The 22,699-nt window shown below is 40.5% G+C and overlaps 1 protein-coding gene across 1 annotated transcript in view; it reads right to left on the bottom strand.

Annotated features, from left to right (window-relative positions):
• The window catches only part of LIPH (lipase, member H), a gene marked incomplete at its 5' end in the record, with an annotated part of 34,471 nt that overhangs the window by 6,268 nt on the left and 5,504 nt on the right, over positions 1-22,699 (bottom strand). Inside the window, 7 exons of the mRNA XM_006869760.1 lie at positions 1,461-1,572; positions 3,490-3,585; positions 4,991-5,158; positions 9,063-9,152; positions 13,023-13,124; positions 19,072-19,180; positions 20,421-20,788. Of these exons, the coding sequence (XP_006869822.1) occupies positions 1,461-1,572; positions 3,490-3,585; positions 4,991-5,158; positions 9,063-9,152; positions 13,023-13,124; positions 19,072-19,180; positions 20,421-20,788 (1,045 nt within the window). The remainder of the gene's footprint in view (positions 1-1,460; positions 1,573-3,489; positions 3,586-4,990; positions 5,159-9,062; positions 9,153-13,022; positions 13,125-19,071; positions 19,181-20,420; positions 20,789-22,699) is intronic.

The raw sequence follows: 22,699 nt of genomic DNA, 5'->3' as shown, positions 1-22,699 counted from the left end.
ATCCCATGTTCATGGAAGACTTATGATTGCTAAGACAGTAATACTTCTTATGTTGATCTACAGTGATTACACAATTCCTATAAAAGTCTCTGTGGCTTTTTTTTTTCAGAAATTGACAAACTGATTCTTATATTCTTATGGGAATGCAAGAAACCAAGAAAGAAATCTTAAAAAAGAACAATTGTAGGATTTACACTTTTCAATTTCAAAATTTACTACAAAACTGCAGTAATCAAGATAATGTGGCACTTGCATAAGAATAGAGATATAGATCAATGAATTGAGAGACCAGCAGTAAATCCTTACATTTATGGTAAATTCACTTTGACAAGGGTATAATCAAGATAACTCATGGAGAAAAAAATCATCTCTTACATAAATGGTGTTAGGACAATTGGATATTCACATGCAAAGGAATGAAGTGGATCCCATAGAGGAATCCTGACCAAAAGGGGGGAAATGTAAAACAGAATTTCAAATTCTCATGGAATCTAGACTTTCTGGTTTCATAGGAGCTGAATGGAATGAACCCCTGAAACTATAGCTCTGAGATCATCTTTAAGCCCTAAACCAAAAATATCCCTTGAAGAATTCTTTTGGCTGAAACTTTTTATTGTGAATTAAGTGAAGGTTTACAGAGATCATCAGTTTTACATTTAAAAAATCATACATTTGTTTCATCTCAATGATTGATTGCAATCCCCTCTATGCAACAACAGTGAGATTGGCTTAACTAGGTTCCAATATAATTTCCTTTATTTTAAATTATAAAGATAACATTAAAATGTTAAATACACCTTGCAAAAAAGAGAAAAATATCAATAATCTTATCATTTAACAGAATAACTATTCCCTTTTTTTCCTGCATTTCTCCCATTAGTAGTGACTCCTTTGCAAACATGACTAAAATAAGAATTTGCATTAAATATATAGTTGCTGTTATTCGTTGATGTTAAATTGAGTCTGAATCAGAGTAGCTCCATGTGCAGCAGAGTAGAACTGTGCCCCGTAGAGTTTTCAATAGCTGATTTTTCAGAAATAGATTGCCAGACCTTTCTCCTTAGATGCCATTGGTGGACTTGAACCTCCAACCTAGGCATATGTGTGTGTGGAGGGTGCCTTTAGGGTGGGATTGGTGAGGAAAAGACTTATACTTCTATGTTTTACACTCCTTTACTGAAACAAGCATGAAAAACTTTTGTAATTAAGAATTTAATTAACAACAACAAAAAAAGTAAGCGAGGGAAGGAAAAGACTGGAAGGCGGGAAGGGGAGATAAGAAAGAAAATCATTGCACCAATCCCACTTTTAAAGAGCCTGGGAAATCAAAAGCCAGGAAAAATAACTAAGCAATGTATCCTTTCATATCATTTAATAGTACATACCTAGACATTTAAGTATTTGTGATTTAATTTTGCTGAGCAAAAAGGAAAATTGCAAATTATACCAGTCAAACTTACTGATCAATTTTGGATTCTGTAGTATTTCCAGCTTTATCTTTCAATTTAATTGTGATAGATCCTCTTCTTACATTCTTATTCCAAGTTATAATATCCACTAAATAATGATATACTACAAAACAGGGAGAGAACACAGTAAGAGAGAGGGACTCCCAAATTCTCTCTAGAAGCAGGGAGCAGGGTTCCTAAAAACCCAGCTTTCCTAATAAGCAAGCCTCTTTCTCTCTAGTTTCTGCATAAAGATCCAGGGCAGAATTTCCTAACTCCCTTGGCTCCTCTTCATTAAGGATGGCACGAATGACAAGAGTTCAATGGTAGCTAGTTGCCATGTTTGGCATCACCGTTAAATCAGTGTTTCTGTATTATTGACAAAGGTCTCATGACCTACTGCTGAGTATGAATGATTCATTTTCATCCCTGCCCATTTTAGAATGAACCAACTAAGTAGGCTTGTGGAGGCTCTCGGTGGTTGACAAGAGCCTCCACAATCTCCTCCCGGCTTCCCTCTTCTCTCCCCAGGCAGGTCAGACCACCTGTATTTCTATACTGCCAAGCCCTCTCTTGCTCTTGTGTCTTCCTCCTTGCCTGGCATACCATTACTCTGCTTACTGTGACTTTGGCTTAATGTCACTTCCTCCAGGAAACTTCCCTGACTCTCACATGAAGTTGGTCTCCCTTCTTGGAGTTCCAGTCAGACTCTGAGTTACCCCAATCCCTACTCAGCACACTTTGCTGTATTTACAAAATGAAAGAATCAAAAAGTGCCAAATGTATGGCTATATATAGCCATTAACATGTTGTCTGAATAATTAATGTCTTGTGGGATTAAACTAAAATCTACTACAACAAGTAGGAAGTGGTGAGAATTCCTCTTTTTAATACCAAAACTTATACTTAGTGGGCACTCAGAAAATTCCTATTTGAGTGAATGAGAGCACAGGATATGTTCAGAGAGCTATTCTTCCTCCCTACGCTTTGCCCCCTAAAGTCAAGGATGTTTTGGGAAGATGGGTATCCCATCTTGGCAGTTAGATCCCCTATCTATTGATCAGGCTTCTAGGGAAAGGAAAAGTTTATGAAGAAATAAGGACAGTCCAGGTGTTGCTGCCGTTTCAATATTCTGTTGTTACTTAAGGACTTGCCTCAGGTAGATGAGGCAGCTACCAAGATCCTGAACTGTCATACGTGGTTCCAAGGGAGGAAAGAAAGTCAGTAACCTGAAACCTACTCTGCAAGACTGCTCCCATGAAAAGTGCAAAGAGAGACCAGGTTATAAGTTGTATATTTGCCCAGGCAAATTCTTAGTGGCTTTCCAGCATATCTATACCTCTGTGATAGCCACTGAGCTCCCACTGGGAATATCCAACCTTTCAATGTCTGTAGAAGGTCTGGAGCAATATTTGTATGACTGTGCCTACCCACGCACCACTTTTTGATGATCACGCATGCATTTTATAAATGCAGCAAAGTGTGCTGAGTAGGGCTGCGGGAAGCCCAGACCATAACTGGAACTCCAAGAAGGGAGGCCTGACTTAGTCTGAGGGTCGGGGAAAGGCTCAGATTGCTCTGGACCTAGATCGATCCATGGAAGCCAATTCCTGATTTCTCCTTGTGCTGATCTCAGGTTTCTTGAGGCTCAAGCAATTTTCTAGAAGAAATTGGTAATTATGGTGGCCATCCAGAGAAGCAAACAAGGATGATTTCTGGAGATTTTAATTCTCACAGCCCAAGAGATAGGCATTACTTTTGCCAATCATTTTACCAATCAGGACATTGAGACGCAGAGAGATTAAATTACTCGACCAAGGTCACACAGCTATTATGGTGATAAAATCAGATTTGAATTAGGGCCATTTGTTTTTTTTAATCCAAATCCCATGTTTTTACCATGCCCCTTGTTTTTGAATCCAAAACTCATGTTTTTACCATGCCCCTTGTTTGCCAAGAAGTAGCCAGTAAACTGCCAAGAAGTAGCCAGTAAGCTGAGATTCAGCCATCCCAAAGTATAATGATCACATTCATCACTCACTGCAGTATGGTTTCTCCTCAGCTGTGTCAAAGAAGGCTTTAGTCATAGGGGGGTAATTCTCTTTTAAAAAGTCTTTCCAATGATCAGCATAATAGCCTAAAAAGTAAGTTGGAAAAATATAATATTAACATGTATTATAGAACTATAAAAGTAATTGAGAAGGCAGGAAAAACAGTGAGTTTGACTGTAACTACCATCACTATGGAGACTTCCTTCCCCTCTGCATGGTGCAGACTCACAGGGTCACCAGGGCAAGCATCTCCTAAGCACCACCACAACTTGCTGGCTGACATACACCCCTAAGAGCCAGTGCTTATCAAGGGCCCGGACAATGGTGTTTCCCTGCCTTTGACTGGAATTCTATCACCCAGCACTGGCTCTCAGCTGCCCTGGCCTGGGTGTGGAAGTGGGAAGACACACACTGATGTAGGCTAAAAATAGCACTGACGTTTCTCAGAAGTACATTCATTTTGTAAATTAAAATAGATCCAAGTTTATACTTAAAACAGCATCATGCTTGCAAAAGGATGTGCTTTCCTGTAACCTAAATTGCACAGAACTTGGGCTTGCCATGTAACTCTGTTTCCAAGCAGGTGCATGTTCTCATTCACATCCGTGCCTACAGGAGATGAGGCCGAGTGCAGTCCACACCTCTAGGCAATGGCCTTCAGGTTCTGACTTAATCATCTGGGGGGAGGCCCAGGCATCGGCATTTTTTAAACCGTCCCTAGATAAATCTGTTGTGCAATCATGGTCCCATGAGCAATCTGGCTGCGCCCCTTCTCCTCTGAAGTTCTAGGATTCATCTCCAGCTGCCCTGCTTGATAGACATGATACAGTGATGAGATGTCACTCATACAAAAGATACAAAGACACAGAGGCGAGCGACTGAGTGAGGACCGCTTGCAACAGACATCCTGGAGCAAGTTCTCATGGCCATCCAGTTTTCTAAGTCTTCATCACCTAGAATATTTGTGTTGACTTTTAACAACCATTGGAGATGCCGCCACAGTATCTCTTACCCACCCCACATCCTGTACACGCAGGAAAGAGTCCAAGTGTGGAAGCGGGCTGTTTGCAGTCCTGACTTGCTGATGGGGATTACGCTGTGAAGCCCATTTGGCAGGAGGGTCCCTAGGCTCACTGTGGACCCATGGTGGTCCTGGAGGGGGGTGTTCCCTCCCCCCTGGGAGAAGGCTATGTAAGGTGCCATGCTTTGACTCAGCTTGGAAACTTTTCTGGAACTTTCTCTTTTTTTGTACTAGAATTGAGTGTCTATGGAGGTTGTAATATTTTCTGGATGGAAATCTATTTAGATTGCTTTTTTACCATTTGATTATTAGGAGACTCCAGAGTAGATCACAGAACAAATTGATCAGAATAAGCTAACTAAATAGGTGTTTCTAAAACAGAAAATTTTGAGACAGTAACATTGGTGCTGAGATCTCCACCACAAATTAGACCTTGGTTAAAGAGAGAGGAAATGTCTCGCTTGGCTTACCTAGGAGGGGACAGGAGTCCTTTGGTGGCGTACCACAGCTGACACACTTGCCGTCCCTATAATCCTGGTAGGAGTCACAGGGGTATGTGGTGATGGAACAGTTCTCTCTCAGGGAAGAAAGGTACAGGTACACAGACCTCTGGTGGTCACATTTAAAATACTGCATTCCTTGCATGTAAATGGAAAGAGTAGAACAGTTGAAGTATTTAAAATTATATCATATATTTTAAACACGCACATACACAATTTATCATTTATCTGCTAAATGCCAGACATTGTTTCAAGTGTTAACAGCTTCAATGTTCTTGATTGCTTTTAATCCTTCTAAAGACTCACAGCTAAGGATTCATGAGGAACCCTAGTAGTGCAGTGATTAAACCCAAAGGTCAGTGTTTGGAACCCACCAGCTGCTCTGAAGGAGAAATAACGTAGCAGTCAGCTTCCATAAAGATTAAGAACAGAAGTAGCCAAACCAGTTGCGATCCAGTGGACTGCAGGGCTGTCAATCTTTATGGAGGAAGATTAAGATACATCAATCATGCTAGCAAGTGGCAGGAGAAAATATTAAATCAGATTAATATTGTGGCAAGAATCTTAATGTGTTTTAATTAAAGGCCTTGGCTGCATTGCCCTCCAGTGGTTGATCACCGACAGCAATTCTACTCAAATTATTTTAGAATATAGAAAAGGATGGGCAGTTCTTGAATTCATTTTATGATGCAAACCAGGCAAACACATCACTAAAAAACAGAGTTATAAACCAATTTCCTTCATGAACATAGATGCAAAAATTCTCAACAAAATTCTAGCCAATAGAATCCAAAAATGTCTCAAAAATAAAACATCATGATCAAGTGGGCTCCATACTAGGTATGCAGGGATAGTTCATTATTAGACAAACAATCAGTGTAAACTGATAAATCAAATAAATAAATAAATCAAAGGAAAAAAAACAACACATGACCATAAGAGCTCTGGTACATGGCATAAATATACTTTCAACATAACTGAAAACATACAAACAGCAGAAGACAAAATAGATGACTGGGAACGCCTAAAAATTAGACATTTATGTGCATCGAGAGAGTAAACAGAGAACCCACAGACTGTGAACAGTTTTTGTCTGATAGATCAGACAAGGGACTACTGTCTAAAAATTTACAGAATACTTCAATAGCTCAATAAAAAGACACACAATCCAATTTAAAAATGGGCACAGAACATGAACAGACACATCACCAAAGAAGACATTCAGGCAGCCAACAAACATAAAGAAATGCTCATCATCACTAGTCATGAGAGAGATGCAAATCAAAACGACAAGCTATCATCTCACCCCAGCATCAATAGCAAAGTTAAAAAAGAACCAACAACAAAAACAGAAAACAAATCTAGTAGAGGGTGCAGAGAATATGGGACCCTCATATACTGCAGCCAGAGTGCTCCTTGGGGGCCAGGATGGCCAAACTTTGTCTCTCATACTTTGGACATATTGGCAGGAGGGACCAGTCGCTGGAGAAGGATATCATGTTTGGTAAGGTGGAGGGTCAGAGAAGAAGAGGAAGACCACCAATGAGATGGATTGGCCAAGTGGCAGCATCGATAGACTCAAGCATGGCAACAGAAGTGAGATTGGCCCAGGATCGGACAGTATTTCATTCTGCTGTGCATAAGGTTGTTATGGGTCAGTAGCGACTCAACGGCACTTAACAACAACAACAACGTGTACTGCTGGTGGGGCTATAAAATGGTGCAACCACTATTAAACGGTATGGCACTGTCTCAGAAGGTTGGAAATAGAAATATTGTATGGCCCAGAAATCTCTCTACTTGGTTATATCCTCAAGAAATAAGAACCATAGCATAAATAGATATATGTGATTCCATGTACAGAGACTCTTTTGTAACAAAATCTTCTTTTCTGTAGAAGTATATCCATAGTTGTTTAACTTACTTAGCAATGGCAAAAAGTAGAATTTGTAATGTTAAGGGAAGGACTTTTATCTTTCCCCCCACCTATCTACTTTTTATTTTGTTGGTTTTATAAAATGAATATATGCTCATTTGGGAAATACAAAATAATAGAAAATAATGATGCAAAAAATACCTAGAAAGCAAGTATCTAGGGATCATTATGAATTATTATTTATTAACTTATACATGTACAAATACATATCTAAAAAATTGGAATCATCCTACATCATTTTGCATCTTTTTTTACGCAACATAAGAATTTTCCATACTCTCTGAAAACATGGCTTCAAATAATTATATGTGAGTGTACCATCACTTAATAATTTTCCTATTGTTGGACATTTAGATTATTTCTAAAATTGTAACTATTATAAATAATGCTGTATTGAACAACTCTGCACACTAATTCTTATCCACATTTTCCATTATTTCCCTAGGAGAGATTCCCAGATGTAGCATTTCTAGATCAAAATACACATTTTCAAAAGAGAGACATTTATTAGTAGCTTTGAATTATACAGTTATAGTTTTAAAAAGATATACACTTCAGTTATACTTTTAAAATTGTTTTATATTCATAGCACTCTATCATCTCAGGGTTTTGTTGTTTTTTTAAGTTTCTATTGTGAAATGAGTGAAAGTTTACAGGGTAGATGCTCAGTTTTACATTCAACAAATCATATACTTTGTTTCATTACAATGATTATTATCCCACCATGTACCATCAGTTAACATTATTTCTCTCTATTCATTTTAGCTCTTTTTTTTTTTTTTATTTAACACTCAAGCACATATAATAATTTACACCACCAAAGGGCATATTCTGCAAGTTTGCCTCCTGGCCACCAGCTCTCAGTCCCTCTCTTTCCATGAACCTAGAGTCCTCAGCTGCTCCCCCTTCTCCATGTCCCCATCTCTGCATCCATCTCTGGTGTCACTGCTTCTCTGGATAAGGTCCCGCATTCCGCTTGTGCTCTTCTCCCTTGATAGTGCTAGGGTCCTCTATTCCTGGACTGTAAGATTAACTACTCCCCTGTTTTTGTTACAAAACTTCTACCTTTACAATTGTGACAGTCGCAATTAGTCAAGATAACAATTACTACTGAATCATAAGAATCTTACCTCCATCTCTTTTAACCAGATCCATCTAAACAAAATGAAAACTATTCAGTGGGGACTCTATTTTCCCCTACACACTCTTAAACCTCCTCTTGAAACCTTGTAAGCCAGTCACTTAGTGCCTTTATCACCCCCTCATTTTAGGTAGCCAATGTCTAAGTTGCCCATCCCTATCTACTTGATGTGAAGACTCCTTCCCTCTCAATTGGTATTTTTAGCTACTACCTTCAGGAGTATAGGTCAAGTTCATCAAATTGTAGCAATTTACACTCATTTCCTTTATCAAAAATTATTTCTTTTTTATCTTCCTCTAGTCGACTTCTGATTATCAAGCCATCAAGGCTAGTTCAGATGGGTACTATCTGCAAGTTTGGGTGTTCTTGTGCATCTCCCTTCACTTCATATCAGCTGGATGCTTCACTCTCAGCTCTAGCCCTCTGTGGCTATGTCCTTGTCCATGGGCTCAGGTGTCCCCAGTTCTCACCACACTTCAGACCAACCGGCCCTTCCTCTTGTCTCTCTCATCTCCAGGTCAACGGGAGTCTATGGAATGTGGTTGAACTCAGCCCATTTCTTCATTGCTGCCTTTCCTCCTCTTCTACTCACCAGTAGACCAATATGGTCACCAGCAAGCCTGCGTGCCTGCCCTTTGAGTTTCAGTCTTAGTGGGGGGGTTTGTCCTGCTTGAAGGGACTTGATTGCTTGCCTTGGTGACTTCCTGGTGAACAACTTGCTTATTCTTGTAGTAGCCAATCATACCGCCATTTTTGTTTTGTTTTTTTCCTGATGATCCTTCTTTGACAATGTTATCTTTTGTCACTCTAGCTGTTCCAGGCTGGTCTGCCTGTCTTTCTTTCTAGCACATTTTTGTTTTTTAGTTTTAAAAAAAGAACTACTCCATGTAGAATAATATCAGATTTAAAAAAATATGTCTTTTTAAAAACAACTATTTTACAAAATATTAAGATTCTGCACTTACCTCCAAATATTGTTTTGGGGCAACCAGGCTGATCCAATCCTCCATTTGGGTAGAAGTCTATGTTTCCTAATGGATCCTTGTAGCCCAGTGCTAAAATAGAACACATTATGCTTTTAAATTACTTTGAATTCTTTATACTCATAATTCATTTGTCTGTGGGATTAGGGCAGAGATTGTGTTGGTGTTGTTAAGTGCCATCAAACTGGTTTAGACTTAACAGCAAGTCTACGCACAACAGAATGAAACACTGCCTGGTCCTGTGCCATCCTCACAATAATTGTTATATTTGAGCCCATTGTTGCCACCACTGTGTCATCTTGTTGGAGGGTCTTCCTCTTTTTCACTGGCCCTCTACTTCACAAGCATGATACCCTTCTGCAGGGGCTGGTCCCTGCTGAAAACATGTCCAAAGTACTTAAGACAAAGTCTCACCATCCTTACTTCTAAGGAACATTCTGACTATAATTCTTTAATACAGATCTGTTTGTTCTTCTGGCAGTCCATGGTACTTTCAATATTTTTCTCCAATACCGTAACTCAAGTAAATCAAGTCTTCTGTGGTCTTCTTTAGTCACTGTCCAACTTTCACGTGCATATGAGGCTACTGAAATAACCATGTTATCAGACAGCTCCTATAGATCTGCTAGGAACTTTCTAATACATACTTCATTTAAAATACGTTGCTGTTGTTAAGTGCCATCAAGTTGGTTCTGACTCACAGCAACCCAGTATAAGGTTTCCAAGGAGCAACTGGTGAGTTTGAACCACCGACCTTATGGCTCAAACTGACCTTGTAGTCCAGTCCTGCACTTCTCCAACAGCACCACATTATCCTCATTTTACATATGGTATGTGTGGTGTTGTGGGTTAATGTGCCAGACTGCAAAGCCGTTTGAACTGCAAGGTCGGTGGTTCAAGCTCACCAGCTGCTCCTCGGAAACCTGTACAGGGTCGCTATGGGTTGGGACCGACTCGACGGCACTTTAACAACAACAACAATATTCAATACTCTTTGTCAATGCCACAGTTTAAATGCATCAATTCTTCTACAGTTTTCCTTATTTACTGACCAGTTTTCACACACTGGACATAAAAGGTGCTGAAATTACCACGGCTTGCATCAGGTCCATCTTAGTTCTCAAAGTGACATCTTTGCTTTTTAACACTTTGAAGAGACCTTTTGCAGCAGATTTGCCTGGTGAGAAATGTGATTTGATTTTGTGATTGTTGCTTCCATGGGCGATGACTGTTGATCCAAGTAAAACGAAGTCCTTGGCAATTTCAATATTTTCTGTTTATCATGATGTTGCCTATTGGTCCAATTATGAGGATTTTTACTTTCTTTATGTTGAAGTGTAATCCATACTGAAGAATGTAGTCTTTGATCTTCATTAATGAATGCTCTTGGTTTTCTGCCAGCAAACTTGTGTCATTTGCATATCACAGGTTGTTAAGGAGTTTACATCCAACCCTGAAGCTGCATTCTTCATATAATCCAGCTTCTGCAATTATTTGCTCAGAATACAGTTTGAATAAGTAAGGTGAAAGGATACAACTTGGATTGTATTTTTATTAGTATTATAATTTTACTATTGTTTCTATTGTTGTTGTTGTTGTCAGGTGCCATCGAGTCGGAACCGACTCATAGCGACCCCATGCACAGCAGAATGAAACAATGTTCGATCCTGGGCCAATCTCACTACCGCTGCCACACTTGATGCCATCAATGATGCCACCTGGCTGATCCATCTCTTTTTCTCTGACCCTCCACCTTACCCAGCATGACATCCTTCTCCAGCGACTGTTCTCTCTAGACAATATGTCCAAAGTAGGAGAGACGAAGCTTAGCCATCTTGTTTCTATTATACCTATTTAAATATCTTGCCCAAAGTTGCCCTGGGCAATGATTTCTAATTAGGAGACAGACAGACTCCTGGTGTGGTGCTGTAGGATCCACACTGGATTGGGAACCATAAGGTTAGCAATTCAATGGCCCCACCAGCTGCCCCTCAGAAACCCCGTACAGGGTTGCTATGACTCGGGGAACTGGATAGCACTTAACAACATGTTAACTTAACAAAATGGTGATAAAGAAATTTATTTCCAGAGACTTAAAAGGAAACTTAGACACTCATTCACTGCAAGGCTGATGAAATGTTTCTTCGTATTTGGTTGGAATGCTTCCTAAACTTCTAATTGCTTTTGTGTAAGTCTTTAATGAATAAAAAAAAATGGAGAAAAAGAATAATTTTTATTTGACTGCAAATTACTTAATAGGCAAAATCTTCAAAATTTTAAATCCATGATGAAAATAATTGGAAATACTTTTAGAAAATGGACCTTTAAAACATATGGATATACTTAATAACTCCTTATTTTCTTTAACACTGTAATACCAAAATCATCAGTAAAATGCTTGATTAAAAAATATTATGGTTGCTATGTGCTGTGGAGTTGATTCTGACTCATAGTGATCCTGTATACAGTTTCCAAGGCTGTAAATCTTTACAGAAACAGAAAGCCTCATCTTTCTCCCATGGAGCCGCTGGTAGATTTGAACTGTTAACACTGCAGTTAGCAGTTCAGCTTGTAAACCACTACACTACCAGAGCTCCTTAAATTAAAAAAAAAAAAAAAGATTATACACACATATAAATGTTATGTGTGTTTGTACTGATCACGGTAATAATGTTATTGTTGTTAGGTGTCGTTCAGTCAGTTCCTACTCATAATGACCCTGTATAGGGTTTCAGAGGAGCAGCTGATGAGCTTGAACTGCCAACCTTGAACTTCAAACCAAGCTTGCAGTCCAGTGCTTTAACCCACAGTGCCACACCAGGACTCCATAGCTAGTATATGTTGAGAAACTTCATGTATCTATGGGCATGATACCAAGTACTTTACATAACTTTCTTCCAATTTTCACAACCTTGCAAAGTTGTTGTTGTTAAGTGCCGTCGAGTGGGTTCCAATTCATAGTGACCTTGTATAGGGTTTCCAAGGAGCAGCTGGTGAGTTTGAATTCATAAATCCAGATGAAATGATTTACTGATGAGGCTCAGAGGAGTGAAGGAAAACTAACACGACACCATTAGTAAGAGCAAAAGCTGGGGCTGAAGTCCCAGTCTTAGGGATCACAACAGAATATTGCCTGATACAGCGCTGAATACGAGTCCTTCAGGTTGGAAGGCACTGTAACTGTGGATTAACACAATAGCCTCAACAATGGGCTCAAATATATCAAAGATGATGGCAATGGTACAGGATAAACAGTGTTTCCTTCTGGAAGGGTGCCCGAGTCAGAGTCAACTGGACAGCAACTCACAGCTGCTTGACTGCAAAGGTTATACTTTTTTTTTCTTCAAACTTCACTTGCTCTCTAAGAAAAATCAATGTATCTACTCCATCAAGCACTCACATGGTGTTACTTTAGTAATATAATACTTTATCATCTCTGTGTAAGGGAGCAGATATTTCACAAGGAAAAGTTTCCTTTAAGACAAACAGTTGCTGAATACCACACCAGAGTGCAGATGATGCTAAGGTGATCAAGGAATTTTTTAAGAGGTTGTGTAATAAAAAGGATGTACATTTAATTTTGCTCTGCTCCATTCCTTCAGCCCACCAGGGTCCTATATGGACCTAGCCTAGAACATCACTCCAACTCCATGACATGTACCCCAACCCAGATATGAAATTTCACAAATGAAAACACTAGAGTATGTGTTACTCATTGGCCTGTCCTTCACTTTAAAAAGGAAGGACACTTTTTTAAAAAGAGCGAGCTGCTCGGTGCCTGCATGAAAGCAACTTCCCTCCAACATTTCTGTGGATTTGGCACCTTGCCTGTAGGAAGAGGGCATCTGGAGGAGCCTGATCTGCCCTTACATGACAGTTCCCCCAGAGGGAGCTTCTCAGGGAGTCTGGGAGACCACTGACCCAGGAGGACAGGAATGTTACCATCAGTGTCGGAATGGATGACGTCAACAAACTGCGCATCACCAGGATCTAATCTGTCTTGCGGAGGTTTACTGTTGAATAAAGGGCCTGCAGGGTCAAGACCTGAAAAGAAAACAGAGTTGGCTTGGCAGCCCACGCCATGAGTCACCTGAAGCTGGGCTTTTGATCGTGCCCCATAGGGTGGCTCACAGGCTTCAGGGCACCCCCAGGTGGGCAAGTGCTCACGTTCCCATCTGCTTTGTCAGGATGCCTTCTCACTGCCCTGCAGCCTTTTCCCACAGTGCAGACCCCATAAATAGGTAGACCTTATGCAGAACTTAACTGCAGGGAGTGCATTCCTCCAATTCATATATGAGAGAAGTGCTGTGGGAGATGAGCACTGGACTGCCAACAGCAAGTTCGGAGGTTCAAACTCACCAGCTGCTCCTTAGAAACTCTATACAGAGTCTCTATGAGTCAGGACCTACTCAATGGCACTGAACAACATAGTTTTCTTTATTCCATTTTTAATGATCCAGAAACCTCACTCAACTCTTCCTCCCTGTTATTAATAAAACTTCTTGATGTTCACTTGTTTAAAATTGTACTTGTATGTACTAGCTCATTTGATCCTCATTGCCTGTGAGGAAGGCAGGGTAACTATAATTATTCACATTTTACAAATGAATAAACAGAGGTGCAGGGAGATTAAGTGTCTTGATCTGTGTCACAAAGCCTCAAAAAACAATCACTTCTAGATGTTGAGATCTTGTATTCACTGTATCCAGTTTAGCAAACTCCTGGAAAGAGCAAAACTCCTGGGTCAGGCCAGCTGTCAAAGAGGGAAGTAAAGTTGGTATCAATCCTGCAGAACTAACTCACCCCCATAAATGCCTGACCTGATTTCTTACCCTTCATCAATGTTGGCTGTGTGTTCCTCACCATTACTATGAAATAGCTAGAAAGACAGATGAGCAACTCCCATGATGGTATAACCACAAAATAAAAAAAAATTAATCTGTGGCTGTCACTTTAGATGACATTTCCCACTCCCTAGTGTCATATATAAAATCCAAGATATAGCAGCGTTACGTAAGCAACTTTCCTGGTTCTAGCTACATTTTCTCCATGTCTCCTCTTCAGGTTCTTTTTCGGAGTCCCAGAAAGCTCAAATGGTTAATGAGCTTGACTGCTAAAAGAAAGGTTGGAAGTTTGAGTCTACTCAGAGGCACCTTGGCAGAAAGTCCTGGTGATCTTCTTCAGGAACATCAGCCCATAGTTGGTTTAAGGCTCTTGTGTCTCCTTGGAACCTTTGTTTATCTGTCTCCTTTCCTAATCTTTCTCTCTTTACTCCCCAGTCTTCCTATCTCTTCTGACTACTCCCAAGTGAAACTGCTGTGGGAAGAGTTGGGTCAACACCCAAGCACTCTAACCCACAGGATTGTCTCAGCTGAGCATGAGAAATTCCAACTTTAGAAAGGATTGTCTGGAGAAATCGCTCCCTCCTTATATAAGATAGCAACATTTCCTGCCTATGACAATTAATGATGAGAGTCCAGTTTACAGCAGCCTCCAGATCCATAGCAGATGTCCAGACCAGGGCAATGTTGAAAGTGAAAATGGTTTTGTAATAATTATATCAGGACAAAAAGCACAAACCATGACTATCACAGGCAAGTTTGGACATATGACCCCCTGACTGATCTGATAAGAAAATTAGAAACTTAGAATGTCAGCCAAAATATGACATTTAAGCTGTGGCACTGTAGGATAAGTACTGGACTGCTAACCAAAAGGTCAGCAGTTGAAACCTACCAGCTACTCCTCAGAAACCCTATACAGGATTGCTATAAGTCAGAGTTCACTCAACAGTGCTTAACAACATAGAATAAAAAATTATATACTCTGTGTGGGCAGAGCACATGGGGGCCAGACAAATATGACAAGTGACATGATGGAGCTCCAGATCTGTTGCTGACCAGCTGTGTGACATTACGCAAGTGACTTTCCTTCTCTGAACCTTATTTGTAAAATGGAGGAGAAATGAATACCTACTTCAGAATATTTATAGCAGGTTTCCTGAATCTGAATCTAGAAGATTCTGAAATCATTATAGAATAGAAACAAAATAGATCAGTGAATCTTGTCCTAAGATCTCTAGAAAAGTATCTAGAAAGTGATCCTTGGTGGGGTTTTGTTCTTGTTGTTTTGTTTTGTTTTATAACAGCATTAACTAGTTTTAGAATTTGATGAAAGCCATGGCCCTTTCTACAAGACAAACATCCAACATTTTGCAATTTCAGGGGTCTCTTGACCTATCCCCAAATTACCATGAGTTGTTTAAGACAATGCTGACCAACAGAAACATAATGTGAGTCCATATGTAATTTAACATTTTCTAAGGAAAGTGTAAAGAAATAAAGAAATTAATTTTAACAGCACATTCTATTTACCCAGTACATCCAAAATATTACCTTTTCAACATGCAATCAATACCAAAGACTTGAGGTACCTTACACTCTACTTTGTGTCTTGTATTTCACACTTACAACACATGTCTATTTGCACTGACCACATTTCAAGCATTTAGAGCCACATGTGATTGGTGGCCTCTAAACTGGACAGCACAACTCTAAGGTCATTTCTCAAAGCATGGGCTGCAGACCATCTCTGTCTTCTGATTAAAATAGATTTCTAGCCTCCAGCCCCAAAGGTTCCAGTTTAGTACTTTGGCACTGTAACCAGCCCGTCCAGGGTGATTTGTACTCACCCTTAAGTTTGAAAACCAAAAATAGTGTATTATCAACTAATGTAGGTTCTGAACTATTTTAAAATTCACTCATCCTCTGCCACGTTTTGTTGAAGAAGTTTATGAGAAGGAAAACTAGAAGTATCTGAAGAAAAAGAGAAGGAAGGGCAGAAGAAAGAGAGGGTGATGGAAAGAGATGAAAGAGTCATAAAGGGCTAGAAACTATGGTTTGAACTGCAAAGTTGGTGGTTCCAGCTTACCAGCTGCTCCTTGGAAACCCTATACAGCGTCTCTATTGGTTGGAAGTGACTCAGTGGCATATAACAACAACAACAACAACAATAACAGGCAGTGGTGGTGGTGTGCTGTTGAGTTGGTCCTGATTCATAGTAACCCTGTATAGGGTTTCTGAGGTTGTAAATCTTTACTAGAGCAGAAAGCCTTATCTTTCTGCTATGTGTTGTTGTTGTTAAGTGCCGTCAAGTCAATTCCGACCCATAGCAACCCTGTATAGGGTTTCCAAGGAGCAGCTGGTAAGCTTGAACCACCAACACTGCAGTTCAAACGGCTTTGAAGTCTGACACATACACCAGGACTCCTTTCTGCTATGTTGTTGTGGTGGTGGTTATGTGCCGTGGAGTCAGTTCCAACTCATAGCGACACTGTACAGGGTTTCCGAGGCTGTAAATCTTTGCGGGAGCAGAATGCCTCATCTTTCTCCCGTGGAATGGCTGGTAGTTTCAAACTGCTGACCTTGAGGTTAGCAGCCTGATTTGTAACCATTACGCTACCAGAGCTCCTTTTCTGTTACGTAGTAGCTGGTAAATTCAAACTATTGACCTTGTGGTTTGCAAACCAACTCATAACCCACTACACTACCAGAGTTCTACTAATTAACTGCTGTTGTAGTTGTTAAGTGCCTTGACCCTGTATAGGGTTTTTGAGGAGCAGAGCTGGTGGTTCTGAACTGTTAACCTTGTGGTCAGCAGTCCAATGCTTATCCTGCAGGGCCGTACCAGAACTTCTAATTAACAGGTAATACCTAGTATGGTGTTGTAGCATAAACAATCACAAGGTCAACAGTTCAAACTCATCAGCCGCTCCTTGGGAACCCTATACAGTGTCACTTTGAGTCAGAACACTTGACAATAACAACACCACCCAGAAAATTAACTGAACTGAACAGTTCGTGGAAGTTGGGAGTGAATTGTGTCTTGGGGTAACATACATCACATTCCCATCCCACATTCTAGAGAACCCACCCAGAGGTGAATTGGCAGGGAACATTCTTTACCCACTGAAGTGCCGGAGGACAGCTGAGCTTGACCTTGGGATTCAGAAAGGATGAGAACACAGAGGTATCAGTGGAAACAGCAAATTGAGTCCCTAGACCACCAGCTGAGTCCAGGCCTGGGAGCAGAAATTTGTTGAGTCCAGCATGGAAGGAAGGCTGGTTAGGGGGAATTTCTGTAGTCAGAGGCCAGGCTACACTGCAGTTCACATTCAAAGCAGGTATAGCGGTCAGTTTGCTGGACATCTAGGAGTGCGGCTGGGTGGCTGTTAAAACAAGACACTGGTGGGCTGGAGCTCACTAACACCGGCACTAGAGCCAAATGTGTTCTGTGCTCATCTCTGCCCCAAATTTGTGGTCAGTGATGTCATGCTGGCAGCTTAGCACCAACTATGGTGCAAGTATTTACACCACGGAAAATAGCAAATGCTATAAATCAAGGCTTTTTCATTTCTTAAAGCCTGTTCTGCTTTCTAGAGCACCACCCAGAAAAGTCCTACCTGCTAGTGGATGAACTACCAACAGGTAAGGGAAAGAAGCGAATTCAACCCATCTATTTTTTGTACCCATAAGGGAATAAGAAATTTTCAAAGCATAAGGACACATGAATTTCTGAAATATAATAACAACAATAATTTGTTATTGTTAGATGCCATTGAGTCGGTACCAACTCATAGCGACTCTACGCACAACAGAACAAAACACTGCCCGACCTTGGGCCAATCTCACAATTGTTGTCACGCTTGAGCCCATTGATGCTGCCTCTTTGCCAATCCATCTCACTGGTACATGTTTTAAATTCAAAAAGAGCTTTGCTTCTCTAGAACACATAAGTAAGAAGATGAGAGTAGCCTTGGTCTTTGGAGTGAAAGTATGGAAAACAATCTTTAGGGTAAGGGTCAGAAGAGATGTCAACCGAGGTGTGAGGGTGAAGAAGGGAGAGAGAAAGGACTTGTCCAGGGCTACTGCTTGAGGACCTAAAGTTTACCTCCCAAACGTAGTTGGTTTGAATCATTTACCATTCCCCTCCTTCCATCCACTTCTACCTTGCAGATTTCCAGCATTTAAAATAACTATCTCTGTGAAAATGATTATGGAAAATATATGAATTGGAGAAGCCTCCAGTCTCTGAAAGAGAAAGCCTCCCTCCTTGGTAGCTATGGAAAGTTACTAAACCACCAGGTAAGAGGACCCAGTAAGGGAGCATTTGTTTGGGTTTGACCTGTTGCATTTCTGAGTGTTTTCAATCAGTTTTGGCTTGAGAGTTGATATTCAGAGAATGAGCCTCAGCCATCAAAATTCCCATCTCATTTTCCTGTCATGAGACTCCAGCTATTTCTGGGGATGAATGGTATTAAGTATGGAGTTAAAGCTTGTCTTCATTAAATGAAAGGAGGACAAATACCTGCTTGGGGCAAAGAAATCAAATCTACGTGGGACATAGCTGGTTTTACAGGTTATATTAAAAAAATGAAGTAATCACCAATCTTTTCTGTGACATACAATTTACAGAGTGCCAGGTGGCACACACAGCATGTACTAGAATACTAGTGTGTCCCTGTAGAATAAGCACTGGATTGCTAATCGCAAGGTCAGTGGTTCAAACCTACCTGCCACTCCTTGGAAACCCTATAGAGTACCGATCAATGGCACTTAACAACAACAACACCACCACTAATCTAAAGGTTGGTGATTCAAACCCTCGCAGTGCCAGTGCTGGAGAAAAGACCCAGTGATTCGCTTCTATAAAGATTACAGCTAAGAAAACGCTATTTTCTACATTGTAACACATGGGATTGCCATGAATCAGAATTGACTCAACTGCATCAGGTTTGGGGTTTTTTATTCTGTTTCATTTTGCACACATTATACAGTTAATATAACTATGATCTTCCATTTGCGTAAGAGGATGCGAGCTCAGAGAGGTTATGTAATTGAAAGAGCTGGCTTGGAACCTGAGCACTTGGAATGTCTGCATAATGCTCTCCCATTGACCACCCTGCCCAAGCCAGCTACATTCACAGACTTACCTGTGATTCTCCCCAGCTTCCCATCAAACATTTCTCCAACAAACCCAGATATGTGGGCTCCTAGACTTACTCCAATCATGTAAATATCAGTAAGAGAAGCTCCTTCTACCTGGAATTTCAAGAGATTCATTCATTATGAATTGTGAGGAATCAAGGAATTGACAAAGTTTGGAGAAATTTCCTAACTATTGACTTTGGAGAAACATATCTAAGAGCCTTACATCCATTATCTTGTTTCAATGTCATGACAATCCCAAAAAGTAAATAATACTCTGGTTTTACAGATGAGGAACTGAAGCTCAGAGTTTAAGTAATCTACCCAAGGCTAGGTGGTTGGGGAGAAGGTAGAGCAGGTTTCAAACGCAGTCTTTATATCTCCAACCTGCACCTTAACCTGTATGCCATGGTGTCGTCATTTATTCTTCTACTAGCAACCAAGCTGAGAAATCTTTAAAATCTTTAAAATTGGGTATGGGGCAACAGTACATTTTGGTGAACTGCCTTCATCTCATGCTCGCTTAGTTAATGAAATCACCATGCAGCAAGCAAGAGAGAGGGTGACAGGTAGAATGGGGTAGATAGCACAGCCCACAGGCTGCTGGGACAGGCTGCCATGTGTCATTTTCATAATCAGCTTCCTAGGATTGTGGCTTAGATGGGGAGCTTATATAGAAGTCGTGCCACCCAGCGTCATAGTGACCACCAGACCAAAATCCCTCAGTAATGGCCCAGATTTCATGTCACTTTTTCTTTTCTTATTCTTATTTTTGTTTTTCTTTTAATAAAAGGGGCACTTCATAAGATACATCACAAAATTTAAGGTTTAGCATTTGTAAGTCTTCCAAAAACATAAATTATACACACAAAAATTCTTTCGGCAGACCATGTGTTTCTATATTAGTTTTGGACAATTTGGTCACTAAAGTTTTGACACTTTGTAGCAAAATAAACAGTTATCAAAGCTGAGGAAGCTCTAGGTGTTGAAACCAGTAACCATAAGATCCTCTCTTAACCATAATACACCTTTATGTGAGTTAGAAAATTATGCCCCTTCCTCAAAACACTTCACTGTGTTATGCTGGAAAAGTTAACCTAATAAATATATAAGCCTAGAATGTCTACAATGGCAATGGCGCCCCCCCAGAGGTTGTCCTTGTGCCTGTATAACCATGCCTATCGGTCTTACCTGTAACCCTTTCCTCCACCCTACTTCCCTGGGACTTATTCAGAGTCGTAAAATGTTACAAAATGGCCTCCCTGCTCACTGAAAATGCTTCTTGGTTTTCATCTCCAGGTAATGGGTCAATTTCAATTTGACCCTGAATCGTCTAAGAGAATATCTCTCTTACCAACATCTGGTCAATAAATTCCTTCAAGACTTTGGCAACATCTCTGGTTTTTTCTGAAGCGTGCACATATATTACAGTTGTTGCTCCTCGGTTCCAATCAACAACAATGACGTTCATGTCCTCTACATAGAGTAAACCTGTTACTAAGTCTTCCATCCAAATTGGACGAGATCCAGTTGGTCTGAATCCATGAATAACGAAGGTGGTTTTCTTGGTCACATTCAAGTTCCCAAAAACTGTGGTGTTGATGGCTTGTGCGCAGGTTGGGTTTTTCCTTGTGTAGAGAATCAGTTTCACATTTAGTCCTGTACCAACCACGGCATTGTGAAAGCCTAGTTTGGTGAACGTGGGACATTCTTCATCTGTGTCTGAAATGAAAATTAAATGGCATCAGGACAGTTCTATCTTTAGTTGACTATCAGGCAAGAATATTGTTCTACACTTAATGGACTTCTTTGCTATTCCTTTTAGCACCTAGCACCAGTCCCTGAAGAAAGCCATTATACTTGGTGAAACAGAGGGTCACTGAAAAAGAGGAAGACCCTTAACAAGAAGGGCTGACACAGTGGTTGCAACAATGGGCTGAAACAAAGCAGCAATTATGAGGATGTCACGAGACTGGGCAGTGTTTTGCTCTGTTATACACAGGGTTGCTATGAGGTGGAACCAACTTAAATCGCACCTAGATTAAGACGTTTGAAGTTGCAATATCATATCTGATGCCGAACTCATAAGTAGTGATCTCTGGGGATTCATACACATTACTTCACTAGGGGAACTGTTCTTCTAACCTCATCATTCTTCAAGTTCTAACTCAAAAGTTACCTCAGTGACACCTTCGCCAATCTTCCCAGCTATGATTAATATTCACCACAGAACTCTTACGGTTCCTTTATTGACAGCATACTGAGAACACTTTCAGGATTGTATTACGGGTACTTATGGCCAAACTTCGGCTCTCATACTTCAGACATATTGTCAGAAGGGACCAGTCACTGGAGAGGGATATCATGTTTGGTAAGGTGGAGGGTCAGAGAAAAAGAAGAAGACCCCCAGAGAGACGGATTGGCAAAGTGGCAGCATCAATGGGCTCAAGCATGGCAACAGTAGTGAGGTTGCTCTTGAGGCAAGACTCAAAATGAGAAGAATCAGTTGTAAAAATCCATTAATACTCAGAACGTGGAAAGTATGAAGTATGAATCCAGGAAAATTGGAAATTGCCAATAATGAAATGGATCACATAAATATCAATATCCTAGATATTAGTGAGTTGAAACAGACTAATATTGGCCATTTTGAATCAGACAATCATATAGGTTACTATGCTGGCAATGACAAATTCAAGAGGTATGGCATAGCATTCATTGTCAAAAAGAATATTTCAAGATCTATCTTGAAATACAATGTTGCTTATGATAGGATAACATATATATGCCTACAAGGAAAACCAGTTAATACAACTATTATTCAAATTTACACAACTATTGTTGTTGTTGTTAAGTGCCGTTGAATCCATCCCAACTCATAGCAACCCTGTATAGGGTTTCTGAAGAACTGCTGGTGAGCTTGAACCACCGACCTTGCAGTTCTATTTGACTTTGCAGTACAGCACATTAACCCACAGTGCCACACCAGGACTCCATACAACTATTAGTACAACTATAATTCAACATCCTATCCTGGAGCGGCAGCGAGATCCTGGAGCGGCAAGATTCAGAGTCCTGGTGTGGTGCTATGGGTTAATGCGCCAGACTCCAAGGCTGTTTAACTGCAAGGAGCGGAAAGCCTCATCTCTCTCACGTGGAGGGCCTGGTGGATTCGAGCTGCTGACTGTGGGGTTCGCAGCCAGATTTCTAACCACTACACTACCAGGCCTTCCACCTTCAAGATGGCGGATCGGATAGACATGTAGTGAAGAGCTCGGTCAACAACAACACGGAATACCAGGCCAACAGGGCTCATAAGATGGTGTTGGAACTCTGGAACAAATATAAAGGTATGTTTGGAGGATTGGAGGGTTTATAGGTGGGGAATTTGCAGGAGAATCCAGAAATCCATTATTTTCTGGATCAAGACACTCAGCTGTTCCAGGAGCCGCCATTTTGGGAGAGCATATCTTGATTGTATCAGGATTGATACGATTAGGAGAGAACATCTTGATTGTATCTTGATTATATCAGGATTGTATCAAGATTGACATCGAAATTTAAAGAGACAGTGTAGACATAAAACCAAACGGCCACCACTTGTCTGTCTGTCATGGTGTGGTGGTTTGAGTT

The sequence above is a fragment of the Chrysochloris asiatica genome, unplaced genomic scaffold, assembly GCF_000296735.1.
Source record: "Chrysochloris asiatica unplaced genomic scaffold, ChrAsi1.0 scaffold00135, whole genome shotgun sequence".
Lineage (NCBI taxonomy): Eukaryota > Metazoa > Chordata > Mammalia > Afrosoricida > Chrysochloridae > Chrysochloris > Chrysochloris asiatica.
The sequence above is the reverse complement of the archived record's forward strand: the minus strand, read 5'-3'. Positions and strand labels throughout refer to the sequence as shown.